The following is a 20,938-nucleotide window of genomic DNA, read 5'->3' on the forward strand; positions in this document are numbered from 1 at the left end:
TTGAACATGCACACACACACACAAAAACTCATTTTTCCACACACCCTCTATATACAAACATCTTTCTGAGTTCCTCATTATATTAATGGCATCTTCATGAAGCTAGACTCTTGTAATACAAACTTAGAAGTTATTCTTGATTTCTTATTTGGATTATTCAGAAGATCCAGAAAGATCAAATCCTTTTCTTTCTGGCTCTAAATTATTTCTTTAATCCTTCTCTTTTCCCGTAACAGTTCTAACCTAACCCATTCACTTCTTTCCTTGTGTCGATCCATTTACACTGCTCCTCTTCAACTCTGCCACTATTTCTGGGTCTCTAAAACTTCTATCTGCTCATACACCTCATTTGCTTAATACTCTACATTGGCTCCCATTAACCTATAGATTAATGTCCAAACTCCTAATAAATCATGTAGGAACCATCATAATCTGACCCCACTCACCTTTCAGGACCTAACCACCACCACTCCTACCACCTCTGCTACCTGGCCTCCTCTATATACTTACTCTGTTCCAGTCACCCCCACAATACTTGCTGAATGTGTTATGTTTTTTCACATTTCTGAACGTATTATTCTCAATGCCTCGAAGGTCCTTCTTTCATTTCTCTGTCAAAGGCCTTCTAAACATTTCAGACTTAAGATGCTTTCTCTGTGAAACCCTTCCTTGATTCCCCAGGCCAAGTCAAAAATCTGGGTGAGGCTAGGTTCTCTGTTTAAGGTCTCTCAAAGCTGAAATGAAGGTATCAGCCAGGCTTGGCTAGTCTCTTACCTGGAGGCAGCAGAGAAGAATCTACTTCCAAGCTCATTCAAATTATTGGCAGAATTCAGCTCCATGCGGTTGTAGGACTGAAGTCCTTGTTTTCTTGTTATCAGCTAGCCTGAGACAGTCTCTGCTCCTAGAAGCTTCATGTAATTCTCATGAGGGGGCCCCTTTATTCTTCAAAGCCAAAAATTGATAATTTCTCTCAAGTAGAATTGCCCTTATGCTTCAAACCTGTAACTTTCTGCTCTATCACCAGCTCCAGAAACTCTCTGCTTTTAAAGGGCTTATTTGATTACATCAGGCCCATTTGTATAAATTTCTTACCTTTAAGTCAACTAAGCTATATAGCACACACTAATTATGAAAGCAAAATCCACCATATTTATTGTCTCCAGGATTATGCAGGACAAGTACACCAGGGGGCCACCTTAGAATTCTGCCTACATCACGATCTCACAGTTTGTGAGATCAAGCCTGCTTCAGGCTCCATGCTATCAGGCCTGATCCTCTCTCTCCTTCTCTCTCTCTTTCTCTGCCCTTCTCTCTCTCTCTCTCTCTCTCTCTCACTCACTCACTCTTGCTCTCAAAATAAATAAATAAACCTTTAAAAAAAAAATAGAATTCTACCTACAATGCCAGGTAATGTTTCTTTTTTTTTTTTCTTCTAATGATGCAATTAAATGTCAGAATCACAGTCCTCAAGATCTAATAGAGTCAAGAATGGACATTTGTTATTTGTGGATTCTAATATTTCATTGGTAAATCTGTATTCCACCAACACTGTTCCATCAAACTTAATTTTTTTAATATTTATTTATTTTTGAGAGAGACAGAGACAGAATGTGAGTGAGTGAGGGGCAGAGAGAGAGGGAGACACAGAAGCAAAAGCAGGCTCCAGGCTCTGAGCTATCAGCACAGAGCCCGACACGGGGCTTGAACTCACGAGCTGTGAGATCATGACCTGAGCCAAAGCTGGACGCTCAACCCACTGAGCCACCCAGGCGCCCCCATCAAACTTAAGTTTTAAATTGTTCTATTCACTTGTAGAAAGGAGCAAATAATTGTCTGAGATCTATAAGGAGTGTGAAAAAACTTAATTTCTCCCTTGTATGTACTTCTTCATGGATCCATCTCTATCACCATTTTTTTCCTCATTTTGTCCAAAAAGCAAACCACATGAAGCCCCTGTTATAAATGAGTATGCTGATGCCCAGCTACACAACTTGGTGAGAAGGATGCGTCAAAGAACAATCCTCTACAAGAAAAAGTTGGCAGAAGGAGATATATCCTCACCTGAAGCCAGCCCCCAAACTGGTAAGCATTGTTACTCAAAGTACTGGAAAGAAAAAAATTATGAAGGGGCATGTGTTTTCAAATATCTTAGCTTGGGGTCCCCCAAAAGCAGACCCTGCGACAATGATTTAAGTACAGATAGTTTGTATTGAAGGTGATCCAGGAAGGGGAGAGCAGATAAGAGAGATGGAGATAGGAGTTAAGACAATAAAGATGTATTGATGAGATGGCTTCTTCTGTAGGCCCTAGGACTTGATCCAGCTGAAAAACTATGTGGATCACACTTAAGAATTCTCCTGAGAAACCTCCACACTGTTTTCCAGTGGTTGCATCAATACATATATTCCCACCAACAATGCACATGATCCCCCCTTCTCCACATCCTCACAAACACTTGTTATTTCTTGTCCTTTTGATACTAGCTATTCTGACTGGTGTGAGGTGATATCTCATTGTGGTTTAGAATTGCATTGGCATGATGCTGAGTGATGTTAAGCATCTTTTCATGTGTCTGTTGGCCATCTGTATGTCTTCTTTGGGAAAAAATGTCTATTCAGGTCCTCTGCCCATTTTTTAATCAGATTGTGTGGAAGGTTTTTTGGTGTTGAGTTGTATAAGTACTTTACATATTTTGGAGAAAGCAGCTGGGGTATCAATCCACCAACTGTTTTCCATTGGCTGAAGGTTGTTGCTGGGGCATGTTGCTAAGTCTCCAACACTTTAAGTAAGCCAGCTCAGAGAAACCCTGAAGAAGAGAGACACAGGGAGCCCTCTGCACATGACCTCTGGACCCACCCTATATGAACAAGCCAACAGCAATATCCACGAGAGCAAGTTTTATTGTAAATATTAATTAAGAATACCCTTTATACACAAAGCATTTATTATAAAAATATAAGAACACTATCTGAATATACAACATAGTAGAGAACATCAATAAACTAATCACATGGGGGGCAATCATCAGCTTCCCTAATAATTTCAGAAATGTGTTTATGAAAAATTAATAAATACAATAAAGTAGAGCACAAAAGTGATATATATTATGAATACATCTTTATAAAAATATTTATGTATATATATAGAGAGAGAGACAAAAATAGAAGAAAGGTTGTTTAATAACAGTTAAATAAAAATTAAACTGTTAACATATAGAGTTAAGGGTTTCCTTTATAAGGAAAATTCTGTATAACGTAAATTGGATTTTTAAAATAAACTACAGGGGATCCTGGATGGCTCAGTCAGCTAAGTGTCTCACTCTTGATTTCAGCTCTGGTCATGATCTCAGGGTCAGGAGACCGAGCCCCACATTGGGCTCTGCACTGAATGCGGAGCCTGCTTTGGATTCTCTCTCTGCCCCTTCTCTGCTCATACATGTTCTCTCTCTCTCTCTCAAAATAAACAAATTAACATTTTTTAAATAAGTAAAAAATAAACTACATATTGTATAGTAATTTCTTTTTGAAAAGAAAAGGCAGTCATTGTATTTTGATAAACTATGTTGAAAAAATATTTTGAGCTTTATTTATTCATAACTTGAAAGATATGTGCAAAACCCAAGAAGCATGAAACTAAAACCTTTAGAATGATGTAAATTTTTAATGTTTCTTTTCAATGTAAACCTAAGGACTGACTTTATGCTACAAAATATGTAAGAATTAAGCTTGTACTTAAAATATCCTATTTGTGGTGTGCCTGGCTGGCTCAGTCAGTAGATCATGTGACTCTTGATCTCAAGGTTGTGAGTTTGAGTCCCACATTGTGTGTGGAGATTACAGTAAATAAATAAAATAATATATCCCATTTGTAACACCTGTAGGATAATTTACTAGTAAGCTTTAAATCTGTTTATTTCCAAATTCCAGTGTTTTCCTTACATGGATATTGTCATTAATGTCACTGTTTTCAATGTCAAAACATGCTTTATCTGCCTATATTGAGATGGGAAGATTCTGAAATGTTCTGACTTTGAGAAATCCAAGCTTTTTCTCATTTAGCTAACCTGACTTCTTAAAAATGTGTTTATCTCTTTTTTTCCCTATAAAGCAAAGCCCACAGCTGTACCATCAACACAAGAAAGCAGTGCTAAGCTAAAAGAAGAACATTACTATCACATATTGTGTTTTAAATTCCAGAAGATGCCTCTGACAGAGTATCTAAAGCAAATTAGACTTCCAAGAAGCATAGATTCATACACAGGTACCATCAAAGGGTGAAATTCTCAGTGGGAGGGCTGGCTATTATCAAGAACTCATGTAACCCAAAGTCACCAATGACTTCCTTTTTTCCCTAGCCCACATTCTAAATCTGTCTAGAAAGCAGAACATAAACTATATCAAATATGCAATGGACTGTTTGCGCCTCTCTGGTGAAAGCAAGAGATAAAATATTCCTGCCTATTTTTAAAATGTATGCCAGAATAATGTGAAGTAAAGTAAATGTATAATCACCAAAATAAATAGATGATAGATAGATACATAGATAGATAGATACATAGATAGATAGATATAAAAAGCAGTCCAGGGTCTATTCTGCCAGTAATTACTTCTGAAAAGAAAGCTCCAAAGTATTCAGTGATATGTACACCCACACCCCTCCCTAAAAAAGTAATTATAAAGTATCTATCTTCTTCCATCCTTTCACATTGTTAATTATTCTAACTGAACAAATCCCTTCCTGTGGCCTCCCTCCAGCAGAAGAAAGCAATTGTGAAAGGACATGGACTGTGTTAATGGACCGATTCTCTGCCCTCTCACATCAGCCATACTCATTCAGGCAAGATGTGGCCTTTTTGTCTACCTGCCCTGGGTGATCCTGAAGTTTAACTCCTCATGCAGAAAAGGCTTACTGCCGCAGTTATCCAAACAGGGCACCTCTGACTTCCCCTGAGTCTCCTCTTCCTTGATCCATATAGCATACTTACTTGTGGGGACAGACTCAGCATGGCCACTTCTTGGCAAAGAAGAAGGCCTTTCTCCAATGTTAGAAGAGCTGATAAGATCATTCAATATCCCTTGTAAAACCCAGTGCTTTCGACTCTAAAGGCAGAATTGTACTGAATGTTAATAGAACCTTTTACAGTAATTTTCTTATCTCCAGAGGACATTGCTCCAACATTACCATTACAAGAGAGTCTTTTTTAATGCTTATTACATGCCATTTGGATTTTTCTAGATCGACTCTATCTCCTGTGGCTCTTGCTTGTCACCATTGCCTATAACTGGAACTGCTGGTTTATACCACTGCGCCTTGTCTTTCCGTATCAAACACCAGACAACACACGCTACTGGTTTATTACAGACATCATATGTGATATCATCTACCTTTGTGATATGCTATTAATCCAGCCCAGACTCCAGTTTATAAAAGGAGGAAACATAATAGTAAGTGGGGCTGGGGAGAAGCAGAAACTGACCAATGAATGTCAGATTGGACAACAAAAAAATAAATTAACAACACTGTTTATTTAATATCCGACTGTTTCTGTCTGTATGAGTCTTTAACCACTAAAAACCACCAGTATAACAACAACAACAACAACAACAACAACAACACAACCCTTGAGGATTCACTGTGTTCTGGGGACCATGCATCTCCCTGTGCTTTAGTTTCCTCATCTTAAAAATAGTAATAAAATAGTACCTTCACAATGTTGATGGAAAGACTAAATGAAATGATGCATGTCAAGTGCCTCGAGCTATGTCTGATGCCTCATGAGTGCATTTATTTACGCTGCCTCACCTAATCCTTCCAGTCACCCTATAAAGAAGATGTTATTGTCAACCCCATATACAGGAGATGAAACTGAGGTTTGGAGAGGGTAGATGATTGCTCAAGGCACAAAGCTAAGAAAGTAGTTGAGACAAGATTCGAACCTAGACCTTTACTCCAAAACCCATGTTCATTACAACTGCACCATGTTGGTTCATGTTGGTAAGTTTTTCAGACTTTGATAATATGTGACGATAGAAAGATAATACCAGGTCTGAAATGTCAAAAATATACACATACTTTACCTAAATAATGTAAAAAAAAAGTATGAATTATCAATGCAAAAAGAAGTAATTTAATATATATTTCTTTAGTAATCAAGCTTCATATAGTCCACGAGGCAGGTACTTTCTACCACATTGGAATCTACCATTCACCTCAATATTTTTTTTAAATAAGGCAGGTATTATTTCACACATAAAAGTCTACTCAACCTCCTCAGGAGATAGCCTGATGTTGTTCAAAAGCCCTAGTCTGTAAGATTTTTAGGACACAGACTGTATCCTGTTTTTATAACTGTATAGTCAGCACTGAGCACAGCACCTGTACATAGTACAAAAAACAAATCTAAAGTGTTAGGCCTTGACACTTTGGGAAAACCTAACTTAAAAAGAAGAGAAAAGCTGTCATGACCCTTTAAATCAGTATAGATTCACTGCAATGTCCAATATAGTGGCCACTAGCCAGATGTGTCTGTTCAAATTTCAATTTAAATTAATTAAGATTAAATAACATTACAAATTCACGTTTCCTAGCCACACTATCCATATTTTCAGTGCCCAATTTTCATTTGGCTAGAGGCTACCATATCCGAGAACACAGAATATTCCCACCATTGCAGAATGTGCTATTAGATAGTACTATAACAATAAGCCATCAAGTTCTTCATCAAAAGAGCCAGACTGTAAGTAGGAAACCACACAGCCTGCAGACAGGTACAAATCACAAGCACAAAAAACACACCAGTTGTTTTGTGATTTTTTTTTAAATTAATATGGCATCTGCTGGCTTACATTCTTTTCACTCTTCCACTTTCCAGACTCATCACATCCCAGTTCTCATCATCAAATGCAGTGGCTTACCTCAGAAACTAGCATTCTTACCCTTAGGAGAAATTATCTTCTCCTAGATTTATCCTCAGTTTTGAGGGAATTTCATAAGCAATCCTGTCAGTCTAAGACAGAAACAGAAGAATATGTTTTCACAAGCACATACCCAAATCTTAAAGCCTCTACTCTCCAACCCCTTCCTCAACTAACTAGAAGGATGCCTCCTTTCCAACTGGTGTCCATGTCACAATCTCTGTGAGGGCGGCACAGAACAGATCCTCCAGTGGATCTGTCACAGTAGGAAGAGCAGACCAGTGGAATATATGGCACCGTGGTTGAAACATATTTTTAAAGAATACAGGTGGGTTCCTTCATCTCCCAAATATTTTCTTTTGAATCTCCAAACAATCTTAAATTATCAAAAAGCTAAAAGGAGTAATTTTGGTTATTGCTGTTTTATTTTAGAAAAAATTTTATTTGCTGAAGAAATCCTCCTATTATTTGAAAGTTTTCATAGAAAGAAATTCTGAAGGCAAGAGCTAACGCTGTAACAAAAATCTATTCAAAATATTCCTTGTGTGGACTTCAGAGCACTAGTCAGCTCACCAGCACTATCCCCAGAGCTCACTGGCAGTTTGATGAATGATGATGATGGTGTACAAATAAGAAGTAAACAACACACAAAAAAAGAGTGCTAATTTCAACCTCCATTAGATGCACAAGGGGGGGAGAAAATCAATGTTTGACAAATGGAAAATGACAAAATCAGTAAGGGGAGACTTATTTTCAATTTTCTAAAAGGGCTTTACACACAATGGAGTGTTAAAAACAAGAAAAATAACCAATAAAAACACACTCAACGGACTCTATTTAAAATGCATTATCACAAACTACAAATACAGAGCAGGAACTAATTGCTTTGTTTGTTCAAAAGAAGTTTAATGGTTTCTTTAGGATAGGTAGTGTTAGCCTTTGAAACTTGATTACATTTTGGTAAGAAGACTATGCAAGTTGAGAACCCAAACTAAAGATCTAACTACATTTAGCTATCTCTGCTACCTTTGGTGTACAGAGACAAATTATTCATTCACTCATTCATTCATTCAACAAACATTTATTAAATACTTACAGTTTCCAGGTATTTCAAGGCTGGAGAATGGGAATATTAGTTCCCCAAGGCCTTGAAAAGTAGGTAACGAACAGATTGAAGTGCTAAAGGCCACAATATAGGGAATTGGAAGGGTTTACAAGTTTTTCACAGCATTTATTTGAATATCTTTATTCTGAAAATTGTGCTGTTCAAATAGAGAACAAAATTTTGTATCAAAGACCAACTCTCTTGCTGTTACTTTCCTTTATAGACTGCAGAAATAGAGCTGGAAATGGCAATGAGGATTACTGAGATAGGAGACTCTCGTACATACAACAATGCTAAACCTACCAATCACAACAATCCATGGAAATGCTCAGCGCCATCTAGTGACAATGCCAATCAGGCCTGCCATTATTGTCAACCACTTTTGGCACTTCATCTTCTCAGTTACTCTTTATAAACTGACCTAAAGAAAATTAATCACTCCCTTCTCTGAGCTCTGTACACTTTATTCATAATTCTGTTATTTAATTGTTAAGTAAAAATTGGGTTAATTATGATATAGTAGAAACAAACAGACCAGGGTCAAATTCCATCTCTGAAATTTAGTAATAGCATTATTTAAAGAAAATGCATTTACCTTTCATCCATAAAATGGGAATTATAATACCCACCTCATAAACCTATTGTGAAGAATAAGACAATGTGTACACTGAGGCCAGACTCTGGAGTCTAAAAGATATACAGTAAGTTGTTGAATGAATCAAATGAATGAATATCCACACATTTAACTTCCCTTATTGTCTCCTATTTTTATATGTAGCTCTCTTTCTTACCTGGTAATAAGTTTCTTGAGATAAGGACAGTATTCAATTCATTTGCCTATTTTAGGAATTCAGAGAGTATATCCAAGAAATGTTTGAAGGAGTGAATGAATGGCAAACTTGGTTCAAGAATCTTCTTTCCTTGAATAATTATTTAATCTGCATTGTAGTTGTTTCAGATGATATTACTATTTTTTGAAACATTTCTATCTGTTCTATATGAAATTATGGAGTTTCTATGAATTATTTTTCAGAAGAAGTAAATATAATCATACCTGGGTAAAGCTTCTTCACAAACTATCTGTTGGAAGAGGATTTAGGTGCAGTCAGCATATCTATCCTTCATAAAGTAAGCCTCCCCTGAAAAAAATGTTGCCGGCATAATGACAAGGCTTAAAAGAGAGAAAGAGAATTAAATAGGGCAACATTTTTTAAATAAGTGCCTAATTGTTAGCAGTAAGCATGCAGATCCTCATACAACTAATAATACCTAATTTATTTAGTGCTCCAAAGAAAATTTTAGAATCACTAGATGACATTTCCTCTACTATAACAAGGTTTAGTTTCATTTACATTTATTCAATTACAGGATCATAAACAAGCCTAAAAGTAAAAGGATAAAAGTGCTAAAATCATTCTTCCAAGGTTGGAGGAGAGGGTGGTATTTTATCCTCATAGCACTTGAAATTTATCTGTCAGTCCCAGATGAGCTTTGAAAGAGCTGACTGATTTTACTCAAGCTCAGTACATGATTCAACTTAAACTACTGTCTAGGTCTTACCAGTGGCTAAATAAGTCATTGTGTTTCACAGTAAAATCATTAGATGAGCATGTCTTATATTTTTTCTAATATATTTCTGTAAGATACAGTATATGTGCATGGGTAAAAATTATAGCCAAAAAATGTGAGGGGAACAGGAATTGGTGAGTTGGCTAACCAGTATTTAGCATTGCTTGGCAATAGTTTAAAACTTCTGAGCTTGGACAGTCTGGATGATAACTGTTAGAAGACACTGCTTCCATGTGTCCAAATTAAAATACTTTGGTCAGATCATTAGTAATACATAGACAATTCCTCCCTACCTATAACTAAAATATAAGAGTATAAATCCAGTATTAGCATTAATTCTTTTAGATCTGAAGAGTGACAAATGCTTCTTCATCTATCGCTTATCATATATTTATTGGGCACCTACTATGTGCTAAGTGTTGCATTAGAAACTGGAAAAAGAAGACAAAGATATGGACCCCCTTAAGTAACTCACCCTATGAAGGACAGACACACAAAAGGAAAATGGTAAGGTTTTGTAATGTGAGTCATGACAGAGGTGAGCCCTAGGGGTTATGAGGTACAGAGAAAACCATGTGAAGGAGAGGACACCTGGTCCAAATATTGATGAATGAATTTCCATTATCTGCACATCTCCATCCCACAAAAAAGGGAAAAAAGGTAAGTTCCAAGCTCTGAGAATAGCATAGGCAAAGTCACAAAAGTGAGAAACTGATGCATCTGAGGAACTGCTGAATAAAGTGGATATGGGATGCTGCAGGAGGTGAGTGAGACAAAGTAGAGCCTTATAGACTATGAAAGGGAGTTTGTTTGTTTGTTTTTAAGTCATGTAGAAACAGAGGATTTCACATAAATGGTGATTGTTAAGTAATCTGATTTACTGAGATCATCTAGCTGCAATTATAGAATGGATCAAGGGGAACAAGACTATAGCAAAGAGACCCATGCCAAAAGAAGAGAATGGACATCAGAAAAGTGTAGGAAGAAGAATCATAGAATTGGTTTCTGGTTGGATGAGGACTGAGGGAAAATGAGTGGTCTAGGATCACTGACCAATATAGATGAGGATGCTCATAGGATACTCAAGAGGAGGAGGTGGGAGGATGATTAGGCTTGAGGGGAATGGAGAATCATGATGAATTCAGGTCTGATATAAATTAAATTTGAGATAAGCAGAATTGCTAAGTGAAGAAGACAATAGGCAGTTGTTTGTGTGGGTCAATATCTCCAGAAAGTGATATTAGATGGCAGTAGATCTTTGTTAGCATCAATGTACATGGGTATATTTGAAACCATTTAAGTGGGTGAAGTTTTCTAGGAAGCAAGTATAAAGAGGGGGAGAAGAGAGCTAAGTCCTGGGGAATGTTGCCGTTTAAATGGCTAGCCCTGGAATTAAAGGGAAAAAAAAGTCACCAAATAGTTAGAACTGAAGACGTAAATGAAAAATGGCATTACAGATTCTTTGGAAAGAAAAAGTTTCAAAGACAAATATCAAATTTTTTAGTCATCTCTTCATTCCTTGATCTGTTTATCCACTCAATAAGTATTTATTGGATTCCTAGTATATTCTAGTCACTAACTATATACAGTTGCTAAACAAAGTCAACCCTGTCCTAAGATAGATTATCATTTAATGGAATACACTGATTTTAAATAAATGAGCCAAGAAATATGTGTGATTTCAAAACATGGTGAATGCCATAGAAGAATACAAGGATTCCCTTGGTGTGATCATTAGGACGTTGTTGGTGGCATTCATATTGGTCGTCTTAATGGGATGAGAAAAATGAGAACAAGTCAAATTGTCACCAAATTGCCATGGATCAAGGAGGAAATTTGAGGGAAGGATGCAAAATAAAGCAATGTAGGCAACTTCTTTAGAAGCTTGAGTGTGACAAATAATAGGTCAATAGCAAAAACAAAACAAACACCAAAGAAGATTTTTATTCTGTTTTAAGAGATGAGAGGATAGAGCATATTTATGGGCTGAAGTTACAAGGAACCAGGAAAGAGAAATAGGTATATATATTTATCACAGTGAGAAAAATAATTGATGAAATTTGGTAAAATTAATTCAAAATATCACATTTCAGGTGGATTCAAATGAGTTAAAGACACACTACAGGAGTTCTACAAAATTTCAGGTAGGTGGCTTACAATTTCAAAATTATGCAAGTTATCCATTGCCATTTTGATTTTAAGTCCCATCTACAAATTTCTTTTTTCAAAATCTGCTTCTTTTTGAATTGTAGCTTTTGTAACAAAGTTTATACAGATGAAGTTCTATTAAGCAAAGGCAAACCTGAAGTTTTTGCTTCTCAATAATTACATGGTATACTTCCTTGTAAGGAAGAAGTATTTTTGCTTTTGCTTTGTTCTTTATATGCATCTTTATCAAGCACAACACAATGTTAGTGCTCACATTTAAATTCTGAATAAAATATCAGTAAAGAAGTATGGAGTGTACAGTAAAACTTTGGATCATGAGTAACTTGTTCTGTGAGTGTTCTGCAAGATGAGCAAACATTTCTAATAAATTTTAACTTGATAAACGGGCAGTATCTTGCAATATGAGTAGTACATGATCCAAATGTCACATGATCACAACTGAGCCAATGGTTCTTGAAATTCGCTTTGATATACAAGTGCTTGGGATTGCAAGCGTGTTTCCGGAATGAATTGTGCTCACAAACCAAGGTTATACTGTACTTTGTCTTATTCATATAGAATGCTAGCCTCCAATTCACATACCATGTTGTAAAAGTCTATCAAATTGTTCTACTCCTATTTCTTTGTTGTTCATATAAATAAAATAGAAAAGAAGCAATTATTTATATTATAATATGGCACCCTCTTTCCTCAAATAACAATATAATTGTATGTTTTTTCACTCATGATTATTTACACCCAAATACTTTGTTATCTTTTATTTGTCCCTCCTACCTTTGAGAAATACAGATTTGGGAGATATCCAAGCTTACCTAACTTGTGTAAGTCCAACCTCCCATTTCAAGAACACTTCTGTGGCCTCGAATTTTGTATAAAAATACAAATCTGGGTTTAGGAACCCTATTGTCCCCATTGGCAGTCTATGGTGATTAAAATCTCTTTCAATTTGTTTTTATCTCCAACTAATTTTCTTTGTAAAAAATTGCCACATACTTAGACATATTCATAATCTATGCTACTTTGATGAACTCCACAAGAGGATGTATATTCTTTTTAAGTGTCACAAAACTTATTCTAAACTCTTAATCACTATCTTGAATTTGAATAAAGGCAAATTAACTCATACATTTAATGTGGGTTTACAAATGTAAAATTTTACATTTATTCAATTGTGGTCACTCATTTTGAATTCTCTTAGCACATCCTGCTTGTCTAGTTATTTTTGTGATTCATTATTCCACTATTAGATTGTTAATTTCTTGTGGACAGAAACAATAGTTTACTCCTATTTCAATCCCAACATGTTTTGTAAGGTGCCTTGTACAGAGTTCAGTATTGGTCAATTCTTACTCTATTCAATTTTCTACAATTCAATGAGAAATAAATCATCTTTATCTAACACTAGAGTGTTAATATCAAACACAGCTAATGACTACATAGAGAATTAAAGTGGGCAGTTGAGCAATTGGATAGACAGCAAGTAAAAAGACCATAATTCTGACATATTAGTTCTAATAAATTTATTTTAAAGAATTTAAAAAGATTATTATGATTTGAGCCAAAAAACATGAGTGCTGCAATAACACTAGACAAGTTAACAATTCTATGCTCCTGCTTTTATACTTATATGACATTATTTTAATAGCTGTTCTGTATTCGTCTCAACTTGTTACAAGGCTCAATATCTGTAGGGTAAAATTAATGAGGTTTGAGGATATGATGTAATTTATAAACCAATACTATCTGTAAAGAATTTGTTTGTAATAGCCAGTCTGATTAATTTAAACTAAAAGTTTCATTTCTCTTTAGTAACACTAAGTTATTGTGAAATTCTGGTATGCAATTAATTACCTCAACTTTCCATTTCATATGCCTTACAAAAAGCCCTTAACTGCTCTTAAATGTTTTAAATAAATTAAATGTTTTTTAAATTACTCTATTTTTCAAAACTGTATAAAAATTAATGAAAATGAATATATCTTACTAAAAGAATTTCTTATTGTTATCATTGCAATCAGGAAAGTATGCAAGTGATGTTGCCATTTTGCAACTGCCAGGATAATAGAAGACGAGAATAATTAAATACATGACAGATTTTAATGTATATATTTTTTGAGCTATAATAATACTTTCAACTCCTATTGGAGTTACTAATTAATTGTAAATGGGACTGGTTCCTTTCCTCTATCTCAGCCTGCACAGTGTCTAAGAGATAGATTTCATAGCAGTTTATTGTTAGCAATACCATCCCGAAGAGAGAGAAGTAGAGAGAACTGAGGTATCTGGAAGAACCACCAACAGTATAATCAGGCCTGAATACTGGAGTATTGGCTGAAACATAAAAATATACAACTGCGTTTAATGTGCAATGGTTTCTAATAAAATCAAGAATTGACGACTTTCAGTCCAAAAGCCCCATGTTTAAAACACTATTAAAATGTATTTTAACATTAGCAACCATGCCATCTCTGAAGTATATGTGACAGCTCAACAGAAATTACAGAAAATTCAGAGCCTAAGGAGAGCTCAGATGCGTCAAAGTGGAAATGAAAAACATTGGAAGTAGACTACAAAATAGTGTTGTTATTTTCATGGTGCTAATATACCTTTCAGTGACACCGGGCATACTTAACTGAAGGCAGTTTTGTATTAAACAACAAATAATTCATGGTACCCAGTCAGCTCTTACATATTGGTATAAATCAATCCATGTCCAAAAAAGCACATAAATACAATGATTGTGAATATGTTTTTCCAACAGCTGGATGTTGCATCAATAATGCCATTTGATGTTTTCTACGTCTTCTTTGGGTTTAATCCAATATTTAGGGCAAATAGGATATTAAAGGTAAGATAACTATATTTAATTTCTTTTTATAATCTTGAAATGATTTAAAATGTCCTAAAAGTATATTTTTAATTTTTCCCAAACTGTCCATTTTTCTGCCTTTATCAATGCTATGAATTTTAAAACTGAATGAAGGAAAAACATCATTGTTTCTACTAATGGAAGTTGTTTTTGATTATTCTATGTCTCACAAGAGGTATTTTTATAATCTAAGATAGGAATGCCTTTGTACTTCTACATACAACTATAACTACAAACGAATCTTTCATAATTATATTCTTTCCCATTTGTCCTTTTTCATTAGATGGTCACAATACCAAGAACACAGGCAGTAAAATGATAGATTAGATTACCTTTAAGTTATGTTACTCATCTGTAATTCTAGAAGAAAACTGCAAATGCTTTTTGCATAACAGAATTGTGTACATATTTAGATATAACTCAAATATCCACCAACAGGGAACTAGTTAAATACGTTGTAGGACACCTATATAATAGAAAACTTTGTAACACCAGAAATAAATAAATAAAAAGAAAGTTTTGTATGAACTTATACAGGAAGACCTTAAGGATAATTTTTTTAAAAGCTAGTTACGGAATAGTTTATAGAACATTAATAACTTTTCTATAACAGAAAGAGGAAAATATTCCATTTCTTTGTATTTATATAAACAGTGAAAAACTACCAAATGAATTTAATAAAAATGGTTAGCTGGGGTGGGGATGGAAGGCAGGAGGGAAAATTAGAATGAATAGGGACAGGAATGGGAGCAAGACTTTGAAAGGCATATGTTTCCTATTGTTTTTAAACTGTGGGAATGCATTACTTACTCAAAAAGATTCTAAGATATAAACATTTTATAACTCAGCTTCATCAGGCACCTAAAACAAATCTGAGGAGAGTCAGGACGTGAAATTTCATGTAAACCTTTAAAATAGCAACAATAATGTATTCCCAAAAACAACCTTTATAAAAGGAACACCAAAGATTTTATAAATTTTAAGTGGTTATCTCTCTCACATCTTGGGAAGACAATACAGCATAACCTGGGGACATGGTGGAGCCTGACAACAGCAGCAATAGCAGCAAAAAAAAAAAAAAAAAGCAGCTGCTCTTTGTTGAATACATGCTTGGGGCTGCAAACTTTGTTAAACTTAATATTCGTGACACCATTTATTCCTCGAATAACTTCATTTTAGAGATGAGGATTAGCAGGATAAAAAAATGTAGATTCTATCCCATGTTTTTGACTCCAAATTTTTTACTGTAATCACATTGGCAAATAAACTTCAACCTGAAAGGGCTTTCCTTCCATGCCCATAATTTTTGGGTTTTTTTTTTTTTATTTTTTTCAATGTTTATTTATTTTTGAGAGAGAGAGAGAGAGAGACAGGGAGGGGCAGAGAGAGAGGAAGACCCAGAATCTGAAGCAGGCTCCATTCCAGGCCCTGAGCTGTCAGCACAGAACCCAATGCAGGGCTTAACTCACAAACTAAGAGATCATGACCTTAGCCAAGTCAGATGCTTAACCGATTGAGCCACCCAGGCACCCCACCCATAATTTTTTTCAAGTTGAAAGGGACTTTCCTTTATATTTTAACACATTTAAGACAACTCTAGAGATTTCTGGTTTCACCTTGGAATGTGGGTCTAGATTGGAGCAAAACTTAACTTTCCAAGCAACTTAGCAGGCAGGCCATCCCTCATCAAATGTCTAATCACACATGAAAGTTGCCAGAGATTCCTGCTCAGAGATAACCAACTTTCCAGGAAGACTCAGGTTCCTATGGATTTGGGAGTTTGTCTGGCATTATAATAAAAACTTCAAAAAAGCCAACTCTTTACACCTCATCTCTGTATCTCTGAGGTGTCCAAAGACTCTCTATATTCAATAGGCTTTTTAAATATAGAATACCCTGAAAGTCAACATTGATCTTGTTTTCATAGCCCAATAGTCTAGTCATTTCACAAATAAGTGTGTCATTTTAATGCACAATTCCCTAGGAAAAATTTCATTTCTCAGTCTCCAAATTATATATGAGAATACAAATTAAAAATATAAATTTTCTCTACAGTGAACACTTAAGCTAAACTTAAAAACACCTTTGTGCAAATTTCTATTAAGAGCACAATAAACAAGTTACCACAAATTGAAATTATCTCAACCGAATGAGGGATTTTTCCTACTAAGGATTCTGGAAAAGCAAGTCATTTGTGTGTATTTCTAGGTAAACAGTGATTCCTATTGTATCTGTTTTGTAATTTTAAATGTTCTATTGCAGTCATATTTACATCGGATCAATTTTGAACTAAATAAACCATGAACTAAGTAATATTCAATAGTCCCTTATATCTGTAAGATTCTGTGAGTCTTAAATTAATAATTAAATAATTAAATACACTAACTCTTGTATGGATGCAACTGCTTCAGGAGATATGTTGTCTTACTGTTCCCATTTTACAGATGAGGAAACCAAGATACAGAAATATTTAGTGACTTTTCCAATGTTGCATAGTTGGTAAATGGCAGAGGTGAGATTGGAGTTTGGCTGTGGATTTCATGCTCTTCCTCTTGCCTTATACTGCATATAGTAATGAAAGAGGAGTTCATGTAGGGTGTATGAGTTGAGATAGAAGATGATGTAAGCAGGAAGAGACCTTGAGGGAAATAGCAACTCTGGATTACATGCATGTAAACTCACTGTACCTCTTTGAACAATGTCAAGAATAGCTAACCAATGCTACTATTACTGGACTTTAAATTTTGTTGAAGTAAATGCTCATTTAATGCAACTTGCTTAAAAATAATGCTAGTGTTAAGCAACTGGACTTAACACCTATTTATGACTTCAATATATTATATTATACTTTGCCTATTTTAGTTGTGTCTTAGGGTGAGTGTGATTTTAATTATTGTAAAATAGAGTTCTGTTAGATGCTTTAAAAAGAAAAAGGAAAGAAATGTTTTTAAGCTTGATTTTCAAAGACATTACAAACAAGACTGTAACTAGAGAGTAGAAATAAAATAAAGCAAGAAGCACTGGGAGTTTGCACCATTCTAAAATGTACTGACCAGAGGAAGATACAAGTAAATAGACCCTTGTTGTTTGTTTGTTTGTTTGTTTGTTTGTTTTGAAGACTTATGAATGGAATTATTTTAAGTAACAAATAAAATTTATTTTACATAGTTTGGTTTAAATATATGTATTTAAGACTAACACACTTTGGGATTTCTTTTGTTCGTTTTCTACATAGTACACTTCATTTTTCGAGTTTAATCATCACCTAGAGTCTATAATGGACAAGGCATATATCTACAGGTAAAGTATGACTCAGTATACTTCCAGGGGTGGCAGAGAAAGCAATGGCACAACAGTTTAGCAGCATTTGGAAAGAATATGATATCCCTGTGAAAGAAACAGAATAATCTCAAATTTTTGGTTATATAAAATATAGGGTTATGTTTTAAAACAGACTTGAATATTTTGAAGTGAGATAAAAGCATGAAAATCATATTAGATTTTATACAAATATAAGACTAAAAATAGAATGTATTACCTGCTTCAGTCATAACAAGTACAGATAAATGTGTTCCTTCACAAATTGATTCTGCATCTTTCTCATGACAATTCATCTTTTTTAAATGTTTATTTTTGAGAGACAGAGAGAGAGAAAGACAGACAGAGTGTGAGCAGGGAGGGGCAGAGAGAGAGGGAGACAGAATCTGAAGCAGGCTCCAAGCTCAGAGCTCTGAGCTGTCAGCACAGAGCCCCACGTGGGGCTCAAACCCATGAACCCTGAGATCATGACCTGAGCAGAAGCTGGACACTTAACCGACTGGGCCACCCAGGCACCCCAACATGACAATTCATTTTAATCTGAATTTCATTCATTTGCTGTCCTGAACTTCACTTGCACAGAAGACTTCTAGTCACTATTAATCGTAGCGTAAAGTCCCATGAGATTTTCAGAGATATCCAGTTAAATCAGAGTGGCGTATTTTATGGGACTCAAAGTGGAGAGGTGACCCTCGAGGCATGTCTTTCAGGGAGTTGATTCATACCATCTGTGAAAAGAGAGGAAGGGTTTTTTTTTTTTTTTTACACTCTGTCAGTCCCAGTCAAGACATTGCAGTTAGAAAACATGCAATGACACCATCATTTTATACTGTACTAACGAGAGTTAACAGTTCACAAATTTAAAGCAAGGAGATTCAGTGGAGACTTTAAGAAAAAGAAAATGTTAAAATAGGCTGTATTCCAGAAACAACATGAGCGTCTCTTTGCATTTATTCTCCTTGGCAGAGTCATTCGAACAACTGGATACTTGCTGTTTACTCTGCACATTAATGCCTGTATTTATTACTGGGCTTCAGACTATGAAGGAATTGGAAGTACTAAATGGGTGTATGATGGTGAAGGAAACAAGTAAGTTTTAATTTGAAGGAAACATGGATTCTTAACTTTCTGTTTCAGTGTACATGTTTCCTTAAGCTAGTGTTTTTGAAACTGTAAGTCACAATCCATTAATAGGCAGTATGTTTCTAAGTGAAAGAAAATAAAGCAGAGGAGAATAAAATAGAAAATATCAGTCTGTCATACCTAGTAGGTGTGTGTGTGTGTGTGTGTGTGTGTGTGTGTGTGTGCATCCTGGGTTGACCTGGGAAATGCATTTCTTGCTCTGGATTATGATCAGAAAAGTTTGAAAGCCTCTGCTTTAGACAACTGAGTGATAAGATAACTTTTAATAACTCCAGTGCTGATTGTTAGTAATGAACAATGTTAATTATTTGGAGGTCAGGTGAGGTAGCTAATTAGTTTACCACTGAAGGGTTTTATGGGTTTATGAGTCAGCTCTAACAACTAACTCAATTAAATACTTACAGAGTAACAAGGACCATAAATTAAACTTGACAATTAGATGTGCAAGTATCACAGGAATAAAAGAGATCATTTGAAAAATTTAGGGCAGTAGAATCAGGACTCAGGAATGGCAACTAGGTTATTTAATAGTGAGATTTCCTTTTGGTAGATACAAGAACCTGGCATAAAGTAGACTCCCCTAACTTTCTGCTCCAATGAAGTGACATTGAGCATATTATAAGGCAATGTCCTTAATGGAAAAGGGCAGGTCCCAGCATGACTTTGAAGAGCAACTCACAGCAGCCTTGGGAAAGAAAGCAATTATAGGAGTGAAGATACTTCACAAAATTACATACTACCTAGAGTGAGCGGAATATGTGTGAGGGATTAAAACAACATTTTTTTGAACTTTTAACCAGAACTGATGTTAGAAATTTAAAGTCAGAAGGCTCACTGACTGGGAAAACATATCACACACACACACACACACACAGAGAATATCTATTCCTGGAAAGTTTATAACCAAATCTACAAGTAATTTCCTTTAGAATGTGGATTAAGTATATATTTAGTTTAATATAAATGATGAATTTATATAGAAAAATGAGTAAGGCACCAACTGTATTAAATAATGCCTAAAAGTGAGTGTGTAATCTAACATTATTAGCAGCCTCAGTCTGATAACGCTTCTTATCAAATCAGCAAGATAATAGAGATGCATCAAAATGCCTTCCAGAAAAAGTGGAACTAATTCTCTTTTCACACCTGGATGTCTCTCTGCAGCATTTCTAGAGACTATATCTTGTTCCCAGGCCTAGAACACTGTTAAGTATATTAAAACACTTACTATATGTTAAGTACTTAAAGAAGGCAGGGAAGAAGAAAGGAAGTAAGCAAAAAGAGGTAATGACCAGATCTGTGATATAGCAAGAAAAAAGAAACCAGCTTCAACCCATAAGAAATTTAAGCTAATGTTTGCTAATATTTTAGAATTATAATTCCCACTCTAGTGCAGACCAGATATCCAAAGCACCTCTTCTCTAAAAGACAAAATATATTATTTATAATTTTTGTCATAAAATTACTTGTTATAATATACATTTCTAAATAAATTACAATAAAGCAGTTTTCAATAATTATTGAATTCTCTACAAAGTAAAAAGAGTCTCCAAAGTCTAAAAAATAAATGTGTCTAATAACTTGGAGCAGAATGGTGAGATAGCCACTGTGGAACAGAAATAAAGAACATAACTTTTTACTCAGTAGAAGGGGGAAAAAAAGGAATGAAAAAACTAAAAAAAAAAAAATTTCAACAAGTCCAAAAAAAAAAAAAAAGGCAAAAACAAAGTAAGGAAGTTCTGGGGAGAAATATAGAAAATAGAAAAGCAGAAAGGCAAAACAACACAAAATAAGATAGTAGAAACAACTTAAAATATACCAATAAGCACAATAAATTAATATGGACTAAAT

General features: G+C 35.0%; 1 protein-coding gene across 1 annotated transcript in view; it reads left to right on the forward strand.

Annotated features, from left to right (window-relative positions):
• Window positions 1-20,938, forward strand: part of CNGB3 (cyclic nucleotide gated channel subunit beta 3) — a 99,264-nt gene that overhangs the window by 60,891 nt on the left and 17,435 nt on the right. Inside the window, exons 4-10 of the mRNA XM_049632682.1 lie at window positions 1,937-2,082; window positions 4,108-4,260; window positions 5,236-5,444; window positions 11,682-11,732; window positions 14,519-14,605; window positions 17,862-17,926; window positions 18,911-19,033. Of these exons, the coding sequence (XP_049488639.1) occupies window positions 1,937-2,082; window positions 4,108-4,260; window positions 5,236-5,444; window positions 11,682-11,732; window positions 14,519-14,605; window positions 17,862-17,926; window positions 18,911-19,033 (834 nt within the window). The remainder of the gene's footprint in view (window positions 1-1,936; window positions 2,083-4,107; window positions 4,261-5,235; window positions 5,445-11,681; window positions 11,733-14,518; window positions 14,606-17,861; window positions 17,927-18,910; window positions 19,034-20,938) is intronic.

The sequence above is a fragment of the Panthera uncia genome, chromosome F2, assembly GCF_023721935.1.
Source record: "Panthera uncia isolate 11264 chromosome F2, Puncia_PCG_1.0, whole genome shotgun sequence".
NCBI lineage: Eukaryota > Metazoa > Chordata > Mammalia > Carnivora > Felidae > Panthera > Panthera uncia.